We start from the raw sequence: 21,350 nt of genomic DNA, 5'->3' as shown, positions 1-21,350 counted from the left end.
CAGTGGGAGAAATTTTGCTCTCCCTACATCTTCATTTTCCGCTACCTGTGACTTCATTAATAATATGACTACTGATAAACTAAAAGCTGAGTGCACCCCTCAGATCTTAACTAACTCAAAGCTTGGGCCAAAATCCAGCAAGGCTCTTAAGCACTCGCATAATTTGAGGCATATTGACATCTTGGGTTTGAATTTAAAGGAATGTCAAAGCCCATCACTGGACCACTGCCAGAGAAATCAGGACCTTCCTAAAAGAAATCCCTGAAGTTCAATTTTTAACTGAGACAATGTCTGAGAAACATTTTCCTTCCTGGACTATGTATTTTAAATGTGTCTTAATGGCTGTAGGAAGCATTCCCAACTCCAGTACACTTTTCCCATTGAGTTTCTGTCAAGTCCACCTTTTTTAACACTATTCCACAGAAAAGCCAATCTGTTGTTTTATGACACAGCTGCATATACTTGACAGTGCGTCCAGGCAGCTTCTCGCACTCTGGAAAGGAGCCACACACAGGAGTTCATGACACATCTGTACCACCTGCAGCACAACAAAGTTATCAGTCCAGCTCTGGTGAAGCCTGTCTCACCAGTGACATGGCATACACTCCCAGGACATGAAGAAGAACTCCACTGATAAAAGTGAATGTCAGAATTCCTTGTGCTCACGTTTATAGTGCTTTACACTAAGATTAACACTTCTAAGACATACAAAAAAGCGATTTGTGTGCCAAAACTGTCCAAGGCCTGCTCTACCCTCTCAGAGAATGACTGAATAAATACACAGAAATATTTAAGCCACAAATTTGATGGAGTTTGCTGCACTGTGGAAGCAGTGGGTCTTTCACCAGATAAAGCCCTTGACTACACAGAATCTTGAAGATCTTCATTAACAATCACATGGATGACATTTACTGAGGTAATGTATGGAAAAACTACTTTAAACAGTAGACACAGAATTACACAACTTGTCTCTGCATCTAAAAAGCTGAATTCGATTTTATTCCAACCACCTGCAATATTTTAAGTGTTTTCCCTGTCGGATTATTAGAACAGCCCCACATGTTTGGTTGCCTCGACATTGTTTTATTCAAGTCAGTTCTAAGTTATGACATATGCAGCAAAGGCAGGAATATTCTTTGGTGTGTGACATATGTGCCACAAACACTCTTTGACTGTTACTGTTAGTTGATGCTTGTAGAGAAAAGCACTGGGTGATACACAGCAGTAAATTACTTCCATAACTGTTAGTTTGTGGGATGGCATAACCTAGAAGTCAAACCACAGCCAAACAGATGGAGAATGTGTATGCCACAAAACTGTATCACTTCTCATTACGTTTATATCCAGAAATGGTGTTTTCAAAACAATCTGCTTCTCCTGCTTCTGCCAGAAACGGCATAGTTTAAGACACTATTTCTCTTGAGTATTTTCCTTTTCCCCCCTCCATGCATAGACATCCTTTGGTTTTGTTGTTTTGTTTCCTCCCCTCTTTCTTTTCTTTCTAATAAACACACAATTTTACTCTACAAGGCATGAATCTTGTCAATTTACTGGCTAACATCCATTCACATGTACATCAGAAGCCCACCAGGGAGTGTCAAATCCACAGAACTTTCCAAAGCTAGATTCAAAATATGGACCTCTTACTTAGCTGACAGCTGTGTAAAATCATACACAGCCAGACAACTCTCCAGTGACCACACAGGTGCATGTGCTGAACAAGGCAAGTTATTCTAAAACCAAGATTCGTTTATACTTGAAAAGTCATCTTCAGAAAAAGTTTTTCTCATGGCATAATGTGATTCTGAGACCAAAAACCACCACACCCTTTTTAGAGGAGGGGAACATATTAGCTCAACTAGGTAGAGAGGCTGCAGGAAATCTGTGAAAGCAGCCAAATTTCAGAGGTTTTCTGGGAAGATACGACAATCATTTGGCCTCAACACAGCAAGTGAGCATTAACCAGGAATACTACAGCTCACTAATGTCTATTTTCTCTTTTATTGATTACTTTTATTGTTTAAATCAAACACGTGTTTTAAGTAAAAAACTGCCTATGGACAAGGCATGTAAGTTACAGATTTCCACCTCAATTGTGCTCAATAGCACGCATGTAATTTCAGGACAGCTTGACTTGGCTCAAATGGCTCTGTGCCACCAGTTTATCACTCCACCCACCACCAGGAAGGAGCCCTGAGGGACAGGACTGAGGCTGTTACCAGGATTCAGCCTAGAAACTTGCTCTAATGATGTGGAGGCAAACTGGTCTCAGATCAGGCAACACAGAAGTAGCACTGAACAATCTTCTTCTGAACTTACACTTTATACCTCGTCACCAGACTGAAGGCTCAAAACCTTCACCCATGAAGAACAAGCAGGAATTGCTCGAAATTCCAAGTCCTTGCAGTAATATTCTGTGCATTCTAACTTATAAGTATTTATTCTCTTCAAACTTAGGAACTTAAACCTAATTGCCCATTCTTTTTACTCCTCTCTAGCAGTAAGATCCCCTGATTCAGAATTAAGCTACTTTTCAATCCTTGGACAAAATTCACCATTGGAGTGGACAACTAGCAAGACTTCACACAGTGCCAACACGGCAATTTTATCTGCTGTAGGGAGTGCAGGAAATACCTGATTCATCTTACCATCACTTTTAGCACAGGAAAAAACCACCTTTGGTCTCTTCAGAGTTGTTGTTCTCTATTACCCACCTATGCTGCCCACATAAAAAAGCCAACTGTTACTGCTCCAGGTGCAGCATTGACAGCAGAGATAACAGACAACACTCATTGACAGAAATTTCATGTGCTAAACTCATCCCCTACATGGAAGCCCAAAATCAGATTAGTAATGTCTATTCTGTCCTAGGTTCATAGATATGTAACACAACCTACTCTATGAATAGAATGTATGAATTTCCAACAAACCAATCGCTCTGACAAATGAAAATATTTTATTTGCATTTCTATAAAACTCAACAGGATTATACATAAACATTGTCCATATACTGCTCAAAAAAGAAACATTAAATTGGTTTAATGACCCTGAAAAAAATCCACATACCATATAAGGCAGCTGGTATCATTGTGTTTTCATTTGAAGATTATCACTATGGATATACAACTAAAAAGCTAAAATTGAAAGCAATAAATCTGTACAAAATGGAAAAGAGTATCGAATAAACTCTGCAAAAGAAAACATAGCTAAGACAGGGGCAAGATGCTACTTATCACATATATCAAATTTAAGGACCTTTTCTGATGACTTAGAAACTGAAGTTTGAGCAAAAGCACACAAAAACTTTCATTTGCCACCTCTTCCACTAGAGTGGAAAAAAGTAAACAGTTCTATCCGTGTTTCATCCTGTCCTCTATTCTTAGTAAGTTCACATACTTCTAAAAATGCCACTTGAAATTTATTTTCCATCTTGAGAGCAACAAAATCACAACCAATTCAGCTATACAATGCAACAGACAATGGCCCAACAACTCTACGTTTAGAGGTGTTGGAACACAATTATTCCCACTGATTTAGGGCACATACCTCTCTCACACTGGGGTCCAGTAAAGCCATAGGTGCAAGCGCATCGATTCGGAGCCACGCATCTCCCTCCATTTAGACATCCATTTTCACAGACAGCTGTATCAAAGGCAAGGCAAGAGTCATCATTATTGGGCTCTTTTCAGAAAGACGTGAAGGTATGTACTTGGCCAACTTAGGTAAACTGGTAAAAATGGTAAACATAACAAGATACTAAACTCTTTTCCTAGAATCTATTTAATGACCCTTTACTACTTCCTGGCCTCATTAGTACCATGAGCTCATCTTTTCAAGGGAGCATAACACAAATACAGTAACAACCACAGCTTTTCTGACCTCTCAGAGCCTTTCTCTTTAGGATACCTGGATAAACCCATAACTTCAAAATACACCTCCTTCAAACTTGAAATAAACAAACACTGATAGAGATTGCAGACAAAAGATGCAGAGGAGTATTTCATCTCTAAATCCTCAAATGTATTTGTTCCTGCTGTAATAATCCAGTATAAAAAGGCTGTTTGCTGGTGTTAGATAAATAATGCTATTAACTAGGATAGCAAAATTCAATCAATATCAATTCCATATTAATTCAAGATATACCTCCTCTGTATCATGTTGTCACTAGCTTCAGAACTCAGCTTTTTAATAATAAACTCCAAAAGCAATTACTCTCAGAAATAATCAGAAAATACAACATGCACATGAGAAAGGAGATTTTAAATACAATTTTATGTTCATTGAGTAATGTTATTTTTTGTTCCGTTTCACATTCACTTCAGTAGAAAGAAGATTTCCATTTATCCTCTTTTATCCACTTGATATTTCACAGTGAAGGCAGAAATACAACTCTTAATCCTTTCACCATGTGATCCTCCTCCAGATTATTAGGGTAAATTCCTGGTCCCACTGAAGTTCATGTAAAGTGTGCCATTGATTTTGACAGAACACAAAAGGTTTTCATTAAATGAGCTAAACACATTTTCTGTGTCAGACCAATATTTCACTAGATAGCAATGTGACTGCCTTGGTTAAAAGCAGTGTCTTTATCCTTATTTGAGTAACTTCACAGCATTCCAGCCAAGAGGAACAAGAGAGCACCCGAGTCAGTTTGGGAGAGATTTCAAGCAGCAGATCCAGGAATGCTTTTGGCTAAGGACTGATTGAGGAAATAAAAAAATCTGTCAATCAACTCTTATAAGACAACATCAAAATTTCTAAAGCGTACTAGCTAAGTCTGATGCAAACACTGAAATGAAAAAAAGACTTTGCATTAAAAATCCTAATTTTATCTATAAAATGAAAACTGAATTCCATGTAAAATTTAGATGTATGACCCACTGCTCTAGTAGGTGAGAAGTCCTGGAGGTCAATGGGAATTATGGCAGTGTGAGAACTACAGGATCAAATTATATCCAATTATTATGAAGTCACAGGATGTTTATTTTAATCTTGATCAGTAAGAATTCACTCAGCATTCATTACCAAGTCATGTGTTTTTCTGTAAAATTTCACTATATCTGATCAAAACCAAGCTCAACAGCAGCTGAAATTTGGTGCTAAAGAGTGTCCCATCCACACATCACAGAATCACTCCACAGTGTCTACATTCCTGGAAGTGTACTTACGCTGTCCACAGTGTGTTCCTGTATATCCCTTCTGACAGAGGCAATGGTCATCACTGCAGCTACCTCCATTCATGCACCGGATGTTACAGTGTTGGACTTGAAAGGAAAAAAGATTTTCCTCAGTTAAATCAAACCAGTCAGAAACACTTTACTGCTTGCTAAAGGACTTTACTTGGAGGGGGGGTGGATTCTGTGAACCAGAAAGGATCAGAAGTCAAGAATGCACATTTAGGACAGATACTTAAAATGGCACTACAAAACACAATACAGATTTACAGTTCCTAAGGAGTATAGGACATGGTGCAAGAATTTGATGCATCCTCTCCTTCAAATGAAGTTAAAGGCATTTCATATAAGCATAAATCATCAAGATTTCTTTCCTAGTTTGCAATTAAAAGAAAAAGCCTTCTATAAGAGAAAAGTAATGAACTTCTGGCAGACAGCATCATTAGAAAGAGAGTCTTATCATTTGGGAAGTAGGGGAGGGAAGCATTGAAGGGAAGCATATAGGGAAGCTCCTGAAGACAGCCCTGTTCTGCCAACACATGCAACACCAGAAGCTGACCTGGCAAAGCAAGACTTCTTGCATAATAAGGAGAAATAACAGTGATTTCTTTCTGTATGCCAGCTGTGGGCTCACCCCACCAGTAGAGCTGCTGTGCTTGGGAGCTGCAGAGCTCACAGACAGCACTTCCTCAGAGCCAACAGCCCTCCCCTCCCAAGGGCAAAGGAGCAGCACACTCTCCTCCAGCTGCAGCCCCACCACTTATAATGCTTAACAGGCAGCTTAAGCCCCATGCCAGTAAAACATAATGTCTCTGATGCATTTTTCTAGTAATAAGGGCAAATATATTTCTTAATTAGATGTTGGGAGGACCTAAAAGTACGTCAGGCTCTTCATCAGGCATAGAGAAGCAGGCAAGCCTCCCAAGCAAGTGCAGTCCTTACAGGTCCTACTGTCCAACACAGCTGTGAACTGGGGCCTGCACTCCAGTAGGCAGCTGGGAAATGGTTTTCCTCTTAACAGGAACCACATGAAAGGCTCCTCCCCAGATAGGATTACAGTCTGATCAGCATTTCAGTAGATTGTGATGGAGCACTGGATACCCACACCATGCTGTCTGAAATGCTCAGGACTGAAAAATGGAAATTGCATGTCCTGTCAGAGCCTGCAGCTAACAGGTGCCATGCCAAACACAGAATTTTTCATCTCACACAAAACCCTTAGGCATCATTTGGCTTTTATTCAGAAGTATCTGAATAGAACTGTTTTTTATTATTTTCAAATAGAAATAATAATTTTAACTGTAATGCCTTCTATAACAATATGAACCCACAAAACACAAGTAAAACATACAACTGCAGAAAGAATTTAAAGCAATCTGCATTTAAAACATTAGTAGCTCTAATTCTTCAATTATAAAAGGAAAAAATTGTGTATTACATTTCTCATGTGCCTAATAGTTATCTTTGTTCTGCTTTGGATGTACTTCAGTACTTCAAGCAACAAAAATGTACCAACATTCCTCAATAAAAAGTAAAGTTGTCTGCAAATACAAAATATCTGGTGAAGATTTTTGGACAATATCCTAAGTAGGTCAGAAATAGGTGTATAGTTACTTTAAAATGTGTAGTTCAACTCAGCTTTATACAATCTTAGAAAAACAGAGGGGATTACAAAAAGCGTAGGAAATGATATCATCTGTCAAGCAGGGAAGGAACTTAAAAACCACAAACTGATTTCAATTAGAGCAAGCTATGCCAAGAGCTAATTTCCATTCCCACATGAAGACCAAAGCCATTTAAGTAGTTTGAACTACATTTGAGATAAAAAGGTTAACAGTAGCTTAAATGATGATTTTCATATTATCTCTTCATGTATAAATAAAGTATATTTCCTCATACTGGGATACACACACGAATGTTCCATAATTTGTCTTACTGCTTCTTAAAAGAACTTTTCCAAGGTAAAATATTTCTTTCTCCTTTTAAAACTAAAATCGTTATGGGAGACTGCTGGGACACCCAGTCATCCTTACCAAAATGAGCCATTTAAATCAGTGAACATTCTCATCTTCTACCAGGCAAGAGGATCACTGACATACAGTCTGCAAACTAATAACTTATTTTCTGCTCTCTTTTGTGGGAATGTTGAAAAGAGTACTTCCAAAATCATACAGACTATTCTGTAATATTATCCTTCCAAAAGTTTACAGAAACACATTCAAAGGCTGTCTGGAGCTCAGATGATGATTTTAAAAATGCATTTTTGAAAACTAGAATATTAATGCAGGTCCAGGTTCTCTGTTCCCAGCTATATCAACAATTCCATTAATGTCAGTGGAGATATTCCGGTAAATGAAACAACCTGTTCCAGGATACCACACTGACAGAGATTCAAAAAAAAAAAAAAAGCACAGGAATCACCACAAGGCTGGTAAATGAATGCATGTAGCTTTGCCTTATCTTGCCATGCAGAGGAAATGTTAACATTAATAAATGGTTGCTTTTAATCAATTATTGTTCTTTTTCACATCCAATTTGTAAACAGTCTGCACTGGAAACGTCTGAAGTCAAAACAGGAATAACTGCAGGAACACAACTTCTCAAGCCTGCAAAAGAGCCAGCAAGCCCATACACATCCACACAGGCTTTACGTGTGGGCGATAGTTGTGTTTTTTATCAAAGTGCTGCCCTCTTAAGCATAACAGTTCCTGACTTTTTAAATAAATACCCAGCAAAACTGAGTGAAGACTTCATCACGCCCAGAGCACTACCACAAGCGCCGATGAAACGTGCAGGAGCTCACCAAGCAGACGAAAGGTAACACACGAGCTGTCCACCCTGCGACCCCAGCCTACGGAGCGGGAGGTGCGGGGGTCCGCAGCCCCGGGGAGGCGCTGGGGCAGGCGGCGGGCACCGCGGGAGAGGCGGCCCCGGCCGCCGTGCCACTGCCGAGGAAACGCTGCCGGCCCCGGCCGTGCATGACGCAGGGCTTTGCCTGCCAGGAGCTGTAAACAAGGAATGACGGCCTCATCGCATCCCAGATGCTCAGCGTGCTTTCTCTGTCAAGTGACTGACTCAGGAGACAGATGGCAGCTGGCGCCAAGGCGGGACACGGGCCTGCTGCCCCACAGCCCCGCACAAGGCACAGACAAAATCTATGCCTTGTACCCTCAAAACCTCTGCGCACATTCGACATTCAAGACCTTACGCCACCTCTGACAGCAGCAGAACATAAGGCAAGGGGCTGAGCTCCAGTTTCTCCTGCCATGGGGCGGACACCTCCCGCAGCACAGAGCGGGGTCCCAGGGCACGGAGCCGAGGCTCGGCCCCACACCACACACGGCAGGCTCCGGGGACACTCCGGCAGCCAAGGGTGTGAGGGGCGAGCCCAGCGCTCGGCTGTGCCTCTGAGGCTGCGGGCAGCGAGCGGGGCCTGCTCCGGACACCGACACCTGCTCCTCGTCCCGAGCACCACCACGGCGGCCTCTGTCACGTCTGCCTTCCTTCGGGGACAGCCCCATCAGCAAGTGCCTTCCCTGTTTCAGCCAGCCAAAACCATTCTGACTACAGAAGGAAAAGCAGGGGCTCGGCTCAGCTCAGAGGCAGAGCTGACCCATAACCCTGGGGGCAGGCTGACACCCTCTCCTTGTTTGCCCCCACGGGGGCAGAGCAGCAGCTGTGACACATGGCAGGATGGCAGCCGGAATGCAGCACGAAGAAGCGCCGGGCCGCAGCACCAACAGGCGCGGACACAGCGGGCACAGCCCGGGCGCTCGGGGGCAGCAGCCAAGCCGCTGTCTCCGCGGAGCCGGCAGAGCATGGAGCTCAGGACATCTCCCGCAGCACGGAGAGGTGCACGTCTCCACACAGGTGCACCTGCAGCATCAGAACACCCACACACCACAGCCAGCAGCAGGGAGGCCTCCACACTTGGCAGTCTTATCTCCAAGCCTGCTGTAAGCACACCCAAAAATTCACTAATTACACAGAAACAACCACTACTCAGCCAGCAAGTTTACTGATGTCACTAAAATCCCTGCTGACAAAACCACCGGTTGATCTTTTCAACCACAAATCAGATTCCTAAAGCTGACTCTTAACCAGAAAAGTTCCAGCAACTGACCTGCATAAGAATCAAACTTGGAGGTTTTGTTTTGCTCTCAAATCCACATCCTTTCCAATCTGCATTAAATATTTTATTTCATCAGACAACCAGAGTATAAGAGTCACTGTCAGTTTGGTTTCTGTCTATGGATGTACCTGCTAGAAAATCCATGTCCACTACTGATTCTTTAAGTACTAAAGACACACGTAGCTTAAAATATACAAAGGACATCTCAGACACATCTCATATATCAGAAGCTCTACACTTAATTCTGAGAAATGGCATTTTCACTCATATCTGCTATTTTTATCTTGTGTGTAACAAATGTACCATTTACATTTGATTTTAAATTATTTTAATTAGTTCTTTTCTTATTTTTAAAATATATAATTAAAATAAGGTTTAATTAAAATAAAAAATTATGTAAGGCCCACATGTTCATGCCAAAGATGCCAAAATATGTAACAGACACAGGGATCTCTCTTTCTCTGCCCTGAAGGGCGCTTGGGAGAAGGTCATACCTTCCTTTACTGGCTTACAGGACTAAGGCATAAGCACCTGGTAAAACAGTAGCTGCAAACCCAGGCAGGAACGCACCACCACACACATTTGTGCAGCATTTTGCACCCTTCCCTCCCTCCAGTACTCTCTGGGAACTCCATAGCTCCACATCTTCCTCATGCTGTCCTCTCCCTAACATACATCACTGGAGCATGAGATGGGTTGAACTACAAAGAACAATATTTACCATTTTAGTACATGTCATTCCATTACATTCTGCAGTTGCTAATGTTTTTCCACTGTTATTGCATAAAAAGGATGCTAAAACCACAAACCAAAATGGTCAGTTATGTTGGAAAACTCTTATCAACCAGGAAAGCAAAAAAAATGGTGAAGTAAAAATACAGAAGCAAAGCAGACCACACATTGAGTCTCAAAAATATTCAGAACTAAAAGGATGACCACTTTGCATAGTATTACAGACCTCAGCTGACTGCTGAAGTCTATAATATTATGCAAAATTCTCATCCTCCCCTACTTCTGTTAATACGTTGTTCAGACAGTTACAGGCATTTTTGGGAACCAGTCTCCCCCAAAATTCTTTCCAGAAATTTCATATGTCATTAAAAAGCTTAATCTTTTACATTCTAAGAGACAAGAACCACATTCAAATGAGAACACAGAGTACTTTACAGTTGGCATCTCAGATATAAATCCTACTCTATATCAAACACTCAACTCATATTTAGCCATTGAGTTCTCTATTCACTGAATGAATTTAATTTTACTTATTTTTCCCTGGCTCTGGGGAACCTTCCTTGAAAACTTGAAATAAAAACATTTCCAGGAAAAGTCATCTCTCTGAAAAGTTTCATTTTCAAAGCATCTTTGTTTTTCTGATGAAAAGCTGTTCCACTTAAAAACCTTGAGCAACTCTGTACCTCTAGTACCTACAGAAGTGTCACCTGAAGAAAGTCAGTAGTATTAGATTCAGAAGATATGTACTGAGCCTGGCAAGAAAATGCTCTAAAGTATGTAGGCCTAGATATTAACATACAGCACACATAGTGTCTGGTTTATAGCCCCTGACATCTGAAGAAAATTCCAAAGCATGTCAAGTTCAGCCAGTTGTCAAGAGTTGTCTCTCCATCATTACAACTTTTGTCCTATACATGCTCATGTCTACCAGTGAACAGAGATAAGGTATTTTTCAGAAAACAAGGAAGACTGGAATTAGTGTTACAAAGTGGCAAATTAAAATAGCTTCCAATAAGACCAATTTGGGTTTGATTTGGCAAAAAAAAGAAGCGTCTCCAACTGCCAGTCTCTGAGTCATTCTTCAGTTTCATCATAGAAAGCTACACTTCCCTTCCTGTGGTAAAAGTACGTCTGGTGACTCAGAGGTTATTTGTCTAAAATACTGACCACTGAACTATTTTACATACCTTAGTAGCTTCACAGACTCAAAAGAGCAATATCAGAGATGCAGAAGAAATACTTACTTGATTTTGAACCACAGGAGGGGGCTATCTGACCATTTGGGCATGTGCACATGTTTGGTCTAGAGCAAAATCCATCCCCACAGGAATGTCTGCAGATTGCTATTGAGAAAACATAAATGTTTTAAAAATATGTCTCAAAAACCTCAAACACATAAAAAAACACCTGATAGAAAATTCAGTACCATAACATAAATACCCACAAACTCATTAAATCGCATACAACAGATCCCAAAACTGTTCCTCCTAGTCATCTTCCTCTTTATAGGGGGCAGCTAAAACCTGGACCTTCTCCATTTGTTATGAAAAGAACATGCCACAGGCCACACTAGATATGGGAGATTTCCTTGGAAAAGGGAAATGTTGTCCATTTTACCAGACCTTCTTGGAGGAAGGATGGCACTGAGGCAGCAACATAGTGCTTCCTTTATTTCTGCACCAAACAGAGACAATAGCAATAATTCCCATCTGACAGCACACTGCTGCAGGATCTCTGGAGGGATTCTTATCAGCCTTGGGCAAAGTGCCCTTAGGAGTCATTTCTGATTTTTATGTGAATATGTATATAAAACTATGATGTATGCATATATTTATATTCCTACATATAAATTTCAGGGATATGGTCCAAAAAAGCAGAGAAAATGCACTTGCTGGCCTGATGCTGTTGCCTCCTTCCATTAACTTAAATAGATTAACATATTCCACTCCTTTCCAAGAGTTCACACACCCCTTGGAACCCTTTACCACAGACTTAAACAGAACATGTGGATGAGATTAATCTTTTGTTAAATACTGGTATCATGTCACTGCGTTGTAGCCCATGAAACTTTGTATATTAGGTTAATATATTTTAAATGGTAAAGCAATCATGTACAGCTGCTACTGAAAACATACAGAAACACATTTCAGTTCTGGTATACAATTTAAACCATCCTGAAATGTGGAATGACAAAGATAAACACTGATCATAACACACAACTAGAGTAACTTACGGACTATGCATTGGTTTCCACCAGGTAACGTTTTCCATCCAGGGCAGCAGTAGGCATTATAACGGGATCCACACACATTTGGTCTGGGAAAAAAAAAAAAAAGGATAAGGATTAATCCTTATTTTTCATGTTTTAACAGTATATTTAATATGTTTTAACAGTAGAGGCATAAAATGGAAAAGGTAAATCACTGCAATATAGGTTTCAATGATTAAATTTGAAGTGTTGCGTGTTTTTCACCTGTAGTTGTTGGGGTTTTTAGGTAACATACACTTTTATAAATTAAAGATTACCTTACAAGCACAAAATCAAATCAGTAACATCTGAACAACAGGAATAGAATAAGGAAACCTTGTCTCACAACACTCCATACCTGAAGAAGTAACCATCCAGTTTTTTTGAGCAAAACTCACACTTAAATAAAAAATTATGGATTTCATCCAGCATCATTAATAAGCACAAATTAAATTTAGTGCTCCTTGAGTGGTAATTTTTAATCTTCCTGTTGCTTTCTCTTCTTTATTCTAAAGCACTACTACTGTTCCCTGTTTTGTCCATGAACAAAACTATGTAAGCGTGAGTGAAACATGTCAACAAGAACATTAGCCAAATAAATGAGTCAAAATAAATCTTCATTAGGAAAAATTACTTACTACCAAAAATAATTAAGGATGTGGGTGCATGTAGTCATAGGGTCCTATGAAATGAGTATAAGGGGTCTACTGCCCTCCTTAATGATGTATCAACAGGAATTTTTCTTTCCAACTCATTCCTCTCATTTACATTTACCCTGTCAAATAACTTTTTTACTAGAGTTTACAATGAAAGCTGACAGGACATGACACTATTTCTATCATGATTTTATTGATAAAAATAGAAAAGTTGAAATTATTCTGTCCCTCATACATAATAGATTTTTTTAAATCTACCTTGTCCTATTTATTTAATGCATCTATCCATGCAAATAAAGCTAGTAAGAATACCCTCAAAAATGGGAACCTGTGCCTTCTTTTGTTTTACTCTTAATAATCTTAGCAGAGGAAATTTTTACAATCTCTATTAATATTGTGAGCAATTACACAATAAATTAATACAGCTATAACCAGCTAGAAACTTCTTAGGAACTGCTATATTTAAATATTGTATACAGATTAGAAACAGATTTAAATGTTTACTGGTTTAGGAAGGGTTCTTTATTATTATTTTGTCCTTGGTCTTTCAGAAAGTTCTTCATTGCTAGTATTGCAATGTCTAAGTAAACAATAGTTACTTCACATGGTGAGGCAACTTAAGACAAACAATCTCAATATATACAAACATTTCTTTATGCACATTTTCTAACTAACAGAAGTTATATCCTGTATTTGTTTAGGGATATGCGTTACTAGTGCAATTTCAAGTACTCTGATTACACCGATTTCAGTGACACCTATTCTTTCCAACCACAGCCAGAAACTACTTAAGTCAAAGCAACCACTACCATTACTTTCCACTGGTTCTGGATAATTACAAAGTACTAACTGAGGTGAATGTAAGCAACATAATTGGACTTGTTGCAGGGTCATTTTCCCTTCCTGCAACCGGTGTTACAGACTCAAAGCCTTATTCATTTAATTCCAATGTATTCAGTTTTAGTAATGTCAGCTACTTCCCCGCAGGGCTATAAGCATGTAACTTTCCTAGAGTTCCCTATTCATCAATGCCAAATGTTGCTCCACAATCATCTGCCAAGTAAGACTGGCAAGGAGACAAGTGAGATTGCTTTTCACCTTCTCCAGTCAGAAGAAATAATAAGACAGATAGAATGGGTTTGCTGCTACCTGTTACAGCCTATGAACCACCCATTTCTGATTCCAGTTGGTGAGGATCTATAGAAGGCTGACCATAAAGTGATGTTTATGTACTCTGTCAAAGTTCAATCTCAGCAAGTATGTGGCTTTGGCGACCATCTGGTCCATGTTAAGAGCCAGGAGCAGATTTCTGTGTCACAGAGAAACCTGGTTTTAAAAATCTTCCAAAATGGCACTCTAGAAAACCTAGATGTGCCAGCAACCATGAAGTCAGAGACCCTGAGAGCCTTGAGGCTGTCCACAGGGTAAGCCAAGCCATACACCCAGGAGGCTCCAACCCTGGTGCAGTGTGCTTAGCTTTTTTTAAAAAAGAGGTCATCAAACTGTACTTCCATGGAACAGTTTGAGGCTGACAAGTGCATTTTCCAGTGGAACACTTTTTCGTCAGAAAGTTGATGTCTAGCTTATAAAAGAAACCTATATTAAAAGCCTGAATGCTGCTTCTTTGAGACTTAAATCGTGCATATTTGTAAAATGACTTTGAAAATAATTAATTTTGAAGCTTAAATTCATTGATATTTATGAGGTGATCAGACACTATAGTAATAAATCTTCATAAATAAATAAAGTATTCAAAGCAATAATAAATAAGTTACCTCATGTAAAATCATGGAAAGCATCAATCAAACTGTAAAGGTTCTATCATGGCATTTACTTTAAACAGCTACCCACTTTGTGTTAAATAGAGCATATTTTCCTGCTGATATTATAAGCTATGAATACTAAAGAAGTGTTTTATATTCTTATAAAACTGTTTTCTGAACAGCACTATAAACAGAATTCAGTTATAAAATCTGGTTTGTAATGATAGAATAAGCAAAAACGTATCTATACACCCTCAAACCACCTCACCTAGAGTACCTCCCTTTCAGTCCGAAGCCCAGAGAAGGAATAGAGAATCTCAGAACAAAGCTGTTAGCATTGCAAAACAAAACAAAACAAAAAAAAACAAAAAAGGTCTTTCAGTCTTTCATTTTTCATTTTATTTTAGAGATTTTAGAGTCACTTAATAAACTTGTAGCGTATAGAAGGTTTTCTGTAATGGTATGGTGCTCAGAGACACGATGGCTGATGCCCAGAGTTTCATCAAAGATATCCAAAGTAAACAAGATGCGTCTTTGATTAATGATACACAAGTAGAAATTCAGTAGCAAAGGGAGTTGTATTGTCAAAAGACATTAGACATGAGTCATCAACTAGAAAAATCTTGGAGCAGCAGAGAGAAAAAGGTTCATCTGGAAATTGCAGTAACTAACACTTGAGAGTGACAGGTTTACATAGATATTGACAGCACCTTCATGCACCAAACTAGAAGTTTCTTCTTCAGAAACAGCCACAGGGGCCCTACAGCCCGTGACGAAGTGAAGCCGTGTCCGGTCCTTTCCCGGCGGTGGGGAATGAGCCGGGCCGAGCTGCAGGCTCCTTGCGATGGCCACGCGTGGTCCTGCCCCGGTCAGCGCGGCGATGCAGCACAGCCTCCGGCTGTCACAGCCGCCAATAAAAGGTCTCCTTTCTCCACGGGGCATTACTGATGTCACCCAGGGAAAGGACAGACTGGGTCTGCCCCTCCCGTGCTTCCAGAGCCCTGACTCTGCAGGGATGTGTGTCTGCCCGCCTCCCCCGACCTGCGCCATGTCCCAGGCACTGCGGGTGGCTTGGTGGAGCGGGCACACAGAGGTAAAAAAAATGAGAAGCAAATCACGCTAAGCAGAGTCTTCTCATCAGCTATAACCAGGCAACGAGGGTACGTGACAGCCGGAGAAGTGAGGGAGACGTTCAAAAGCCCTGTGTGAAGGCGGCAGCAGCGAACAGCCAGCCCGGGAATGGCAGGGACACCTCTGGCATTGGGACTGCCCTGTCCGGGAGAGGCACGATCGGAGCTGCAGCCTGCCGGGGGGAGGGCTGGTTCTCTACATCCCCGCTCTGCCCTGCCTGTGACCCCTCGAGGAAGTTACAGCCCTCTCCGGAAGAAAGCATTGCCCATCTGCAACTCCCATGGGAGGAAGAGTTTCTGGCACTGCTGTGAGCGAGGCTTCAGGCAGAAATGTTGTCAGCAGCGCTGCCATGCACCGGCCAACGCTGGCGTAATCCGCGCTGAATCAAACCCAAAGCACGGGTCTCAAATAAATTAGACAGAGACCAGACAGAGTGGGCAGAGAGCAGCTGAGAGAGCAAGAGAAACAGCTGACCACCAGTTAGAGAGCTGGCATGCAGGGAGACTGGAAAGGGTTTCTCATTGCTCCCTCGTTTTTCCTCTCCCTAGGAAAACACAGAGGGACCCTTCCTTGCAAGAGAACGTTTCATGGACAACTTCTATTAATTATTTGGCTGCACTGGTTAGCATATGACCCAGTTTTCTGGCAGAAAAATACAATTTAAAGCAAGATCATCAGCCAATGGTTGTTTATAGAGAAAGCTTTGCCTATTTTTCTTCTTATGTTGGTAACTCTGGTAGCTGCTAAAGCTGTACCTAGAACTATTTGCTGATCATTTCCACATAAAATCGGAGTGATGTTTCCATGCTTGCACTAGGGAGTTAAAAAGAATGACAGACTGCACCTGAAAAAAGGGAAGACTGGTCTTCAAAATGTGCTTTTTAAGGCTCCAGAATGTGACGATGAATAGATTTTACAAGTAGGTTTCAAGAGAGTTTTACCTACACTTTTTTACCTACACTGGTTTACCTACACTTTTTGCTGTAAACCAGCTTCATGTACCTAAACTTCTCAGTGTCTCATTATAAATACTAAATGTCCCGACTGGCACAGCTCTGCTGACTCCACTGGAGTTTTACTCAGCTTTTCCACAGAATCAAGAACTTCCATCACCAGATACAGTCCAAACTTCAGTAGCCATGAGCAACCTGATTTAAGTTCCCCCTGCTCTGAGTGGGGGTTGGACCATATGGCCTTCCAGGATCCCTCCTCACTTAAATGACAGAAGCCAAGCATGCATAAATTAGAGGTCGGTATCTAAAGCACCTCCTTTAGCTGTGCTGGCACCTACCCCCCCTCCTCCAAGCAGTGAGCAAGGCAGAGCTGGGAAGGGAAGATCTGGTTCCTGGTGGGATGCAGCAGTAACAGCTACAGCACATGAGAGGCAGCAACCCTGACACACCACGGTGCATCAAGCCCTAAGGAAGAAGCCTGGTTGTGCTTCGAACTCACCACTTTCAGTGAGTACATCCCCAAATTGAAAAACTTAGTTGGACATCAGACAGAGCCAGAAACACAGACACAGGTCTGCATTTAGCATGCATAAGGCTCATTTCCAGGTACCTCAAAGAGTTTAAAAAGAAATTTATTTTCTGTTGTTTAGCTAGATATTACAAAAATGGGATGTTCTTATCACTGTGCCCCTTTTAACCATTCAGTGAAGATCATTGAGAGAACTCCTGAAGCTATTTATTTCAATTATATAAAAGGAAAACGTATGAAACTACACTAGACTCTGGAACAAACACAAAATTTAGCTTCTATTATACTAAGAAGCATACACTTTTAAGTGAAGTATATTTTTTACATACAAAGGACTGCATCCGATGTACTCATTTTCACACTGCAATCAGCAAACCTTTGCCATGCAGAGAGCCTAATATGATAACTATTTCTCACTCTGACAGTAAGGATACTGCTGTCCCAGAAACCTGGCTCAGTTCAACTAAAAAAATAACACGCTGAGCAGCTCTACGGGTATCTTTGGCTCTGGCCTATGTGCAAGTCAAGAGTTCAAAATGACATGCAAGTTTCCTGCAGCAACACTGAACACTTTTCTAACCCTAACCTCCATCACACTGTGACAGCTTAATACAGCAATCCAACAACAGCATTGACATTAAGAGAATTCTTCCGCACTTGCTCTGAAAATGCAACCCTGTCTTTTGCAGGGACACGCTCATCTAACCTGACAGCCAGGCATTGTTCTCATCCATAGCCAGGGACAGACGCGTTTCTGGCATGTATTCCTTCATTGTTCCACTTGAGAATGTCAACGGGTCCAGCTCAAAACCCATCTACATGGCTGTATAAGACACATAAAGTACAAGTACATCACCACAAGAAACTATCTGCCAGGCCAGACAAGTGCAACGGATAAACAGGAAGGATCCATCAGGTACTTTTTTTAAAACACACACACAGAAAAAACCAAACTAAAAGGATATATTCAGAGGACAAGAAGTCTTTTCTATCTGGTAGCACTAAAAATATCCCATGGGAAATGGATGTAACCGTGGGCTAAGGCAGTGCTTAGCTGTCCAGATGTCACTTCCAAGAGCGGAATGGGGAAAGATCATTTCACACCTCCAGGTCTACTCCCCACACTCACCATGTACCCACTAATGGTTACTGAGGAGGCAAACCTCTAACAGTTTCCCAAGGGAAAGCACCCAGGGAGCTCAGGATTTCCACCAGCCTGTGCCTAAGCTGAACAGCAGCACAAGGGCTGGTGTGAGGCACATTGGCCAGACAAACCCAAGGCCAGCCAGCTCCTTGTTGAGGCTTCCCTGGAGGCTGCAGGTTGTGCTGGTGCCACCCACCATCCTCCCCATGGAGGACACCCAATCCTTTAGGGAGTCTCTTACACCTGACACTTGCATTAACACCATCAGAGAACACCCTTAGGTGTTAAGCAAGGCTATTAATTTGTGTATTAAGTGGTCCCCCTTAGGCTACAGAAGATTTATTTTAGGTAAGTTATCAGTATTTCTCCTCCTCCCTTCACTACAGACTATTCTACCCTTAGAGTCTTTCCTCGCTGGGACAGTGACATTTTCAAAAGGCCAGTTACCTGCACATCGGCCATAAGGAAACAAGACAACTCTGTTGATATAGATCCCACTGTTTAGGTTCAACGTGTCCCGAGCAGACATTGGCAATTGACTCTGTACACAGGGAAGAGTAGAAGATCGAATATTGGTGGGAAAAACAAAGAAGAAAAGAGACAGGGAAATAATGTTCCTGAAAGGAAACAAATTTTAGTTTGAATCCTCAGCTGAACATCACTGCATATTCTGATGTCCTCCAGCAAAATATGAGAGAGAAGGAAGTTGAAAAAGAGGATGAAAATTATTAAGACAGTAGACAAAAGAACTGTGGCTTTCATTTGGTATTTCTGAGGCTACAATGGTCATGAATCATTTCATAAAATGAGAAGTAGAAAGGAAAACAACAGATTCTCCAGCAAGTCAACATTGAAAATATTTTTCCAGATAAAAGCTAGACGTCCTTCATACTTCAGTGAAGATCTATAAGCAAAACCAGAAGGCAGAGGTTTTAATTTAACAGGCTATATTTTACATCCCCATGTACCTTCTAAAGAAGAGCCCAACTCTACTGAACTGTCACAAAAATCCAAACTATTTTCCTCATGTTTCTATCTGCACACCAGCCTTAGCATGAATGAGGCTGTTCAGCAGGTCTGAAATCCTTTAAAAAAGATTAGATAAAACTAGGTGGGAAAGTCAGAATGGACGAGAAAACAGCCAAAGGAGAAGTGTAAGATTGAAAAGCTACAAATACATTTCCCAGCACAGTGCAGTGGTTAATCAGAAACACTCCAGGCCACAATTGCTCCATTCTACAAAAATATTTACGGAGTCTGGGGAGCAAGACCAAAGTGACAGACAAGCCTCTATATCCTCTTCATCTTTAGGGTTCAGCAGGGAGATGAAGAAGAATGGGAGTCACTCTTATTGCAAAACAAAAAAGTTAATAATTCATTTCTTACTATTTTCATATGTGCACATTCAAAGATCTCAGGGTCCTAAAATCTTATTTAAGTAGAGATGGCCAGTGGCAGACACTATTACCCAGTGTCTACCACATTTTTACCAAGAGGAAATTTTCCTAGTGATTCATACAGCTAAATATTTGGGGTCTTTTATTTTGGGTAATACTGTTCTAGCAATCACGGGTTGCTCAGTCCATGAACATATTTAAAGTGACCCTTGTCAAAAACTGTATTGAAGTTCATACACTAAATATTCAAGTTTGCAGGATGGAAGAGGAATGACAAAGACTGTCTTAAGTGAGCAGCAACGCTGAGCAACACACCACAGGAAAGGAAAATAAACATACAGGGAAACAGAAGCTGTAATCTTTTGATAAGGACGATTGTAAGTGAAGCTGACAGATGGAGTGTTCCTGCCAAGCTCTGACCCAGAGATTCTCCCTTTGCTCCAATATCAACTGAGAGCAGCCCTATGCTTACTTACTTCAAGGCTGTATCCTGAAGCCCAGCACAGCCCCAAAGGTTCTGACACCAGTGTGAAGCTGCACATAGAGGAGAACTTATCCAGTGACCAAGGCAAACAGACCCAGGTGATACAGAATCTGATGAACAACTTGTGGAACCACCACTGAACACAAAATGTATCCTGTGCTGCCTAACAACAGGGGAGAAGTCTACTTCTATAAAACTTAAGCAGGCTCTTGATTGAGGGAAGTACAGCTATGCCTATCTAGAGTTTCCACTGTCTCCTCGAAGCTATTATCTCAGGAAACCTGCACTGCAAACTGCAATTTACTGCACCCTGCTCCAAGAAGACACACTTTCTGCAGGTGCTGCTCTTTTCCCAACCCTTTATGCCTCCAGTTTCTAAAGACAGCACACTCCTGTCAATAAAAGTTCCATTAAACAAACTGAGATCAGAAAGTCTCCAGAAAGACACCACCACACAAAAGATTAGACAACTGCATAACAAATCCACAAAAGAAAATTATTACCTGGAACACAAAGAAAGAAACAAAGAACTATCCATGACATCTCTTGTGTTCTGAGTAAGGACTGTGGGATTAATCTGTTTCTAGCCTGCCAAGCAATTAAGTCATAGCAACAGTCAGTCTTACAGGACCCCTCAGGATGTGCCTTCTTGCAATGGGACACAAAGTGACACTCCTGATGTGAAATACACAAAGTGAAATACACCACAGGCCAGCTGTGACTGGTCCTGCAGCATCTGGAGCAGTGTATCAGGCCAGCCTGATACAGACAAAAGCTAAGCAGGCAAAAATGAATAAATAGATAAATGAGGGGAAGAAAGGAAAGGAATTACATCCAGTCTTGCTTTCCTGTTCAACATGTCACCCTGGCACAGTGGTGCAAGGTCACAGGAATTCTGCTTCATCATAGTCTCCCAGGCTGATTTTACAACATTTCCAAAACAATCTTGTTTCATACGGTACATCAAGAATGGTGCTACCTGTTTTATTGTAGCCTTTTTCCTCTGC

At 41.0% G+C, this 21,350-nt stretch overlaps 1 protein-coding gene across 1 annotated transcript in view; it reads right to left on the bottom strand.

Annotated features, from left to right (window-relative positions):
* The window catches only part of FBN1 (fibrillin 1), a 139,671-nt gene that overhangs the window by 113,107 nt on the left and 5,214 nt on the right, over positions 1 to 21,350 (bottom strand). The window contains exons 3-6 of the mRNA XM_066328415.1: positions 12,272 to 12,354; positions 11,283 to 11,381; positions 5,169 to 5,264; positions 3,547 to 3,642 (exon numbers count right to left, since the gene is read on the bottom strand). Of these exons, the coding sequence (XP_066184512.1) occupies positions 3,547 to 3,642; positions 5,169 to 5,264; positions 11,283 to 11,381; positions 12,272 to 12,354 (374 nt within the window). The remainder of the gene's footprint in view (positions 1 to 3,546; positions 3,643 to 5,168; positions 5,265 to 11,282; positions 11,382 to 12,271; positions 12,355 to 21,350) is intronic.

The sequence above is a fragment of the Sylvia atricapilla genome, chromosome 13 (assembly GCF_009819655.1).
Source record: "Sylvia atricapilla isolate bSylAtr1 chromosome 13, bSylAtr1.pri, whole genome shotgun sequence".
In the NCBI taxonomy this organism is placed as follows: Eukaryota; Metazoa; Chordata; class Aves; order Passeriformes; family Sylviidae; genus Sylvia; species Sylvia atricapilla.
Note: the sequence above shows the minus strand (reverse complement) of the source record. Positions and strands in the feature narration are given on the sequence as shown.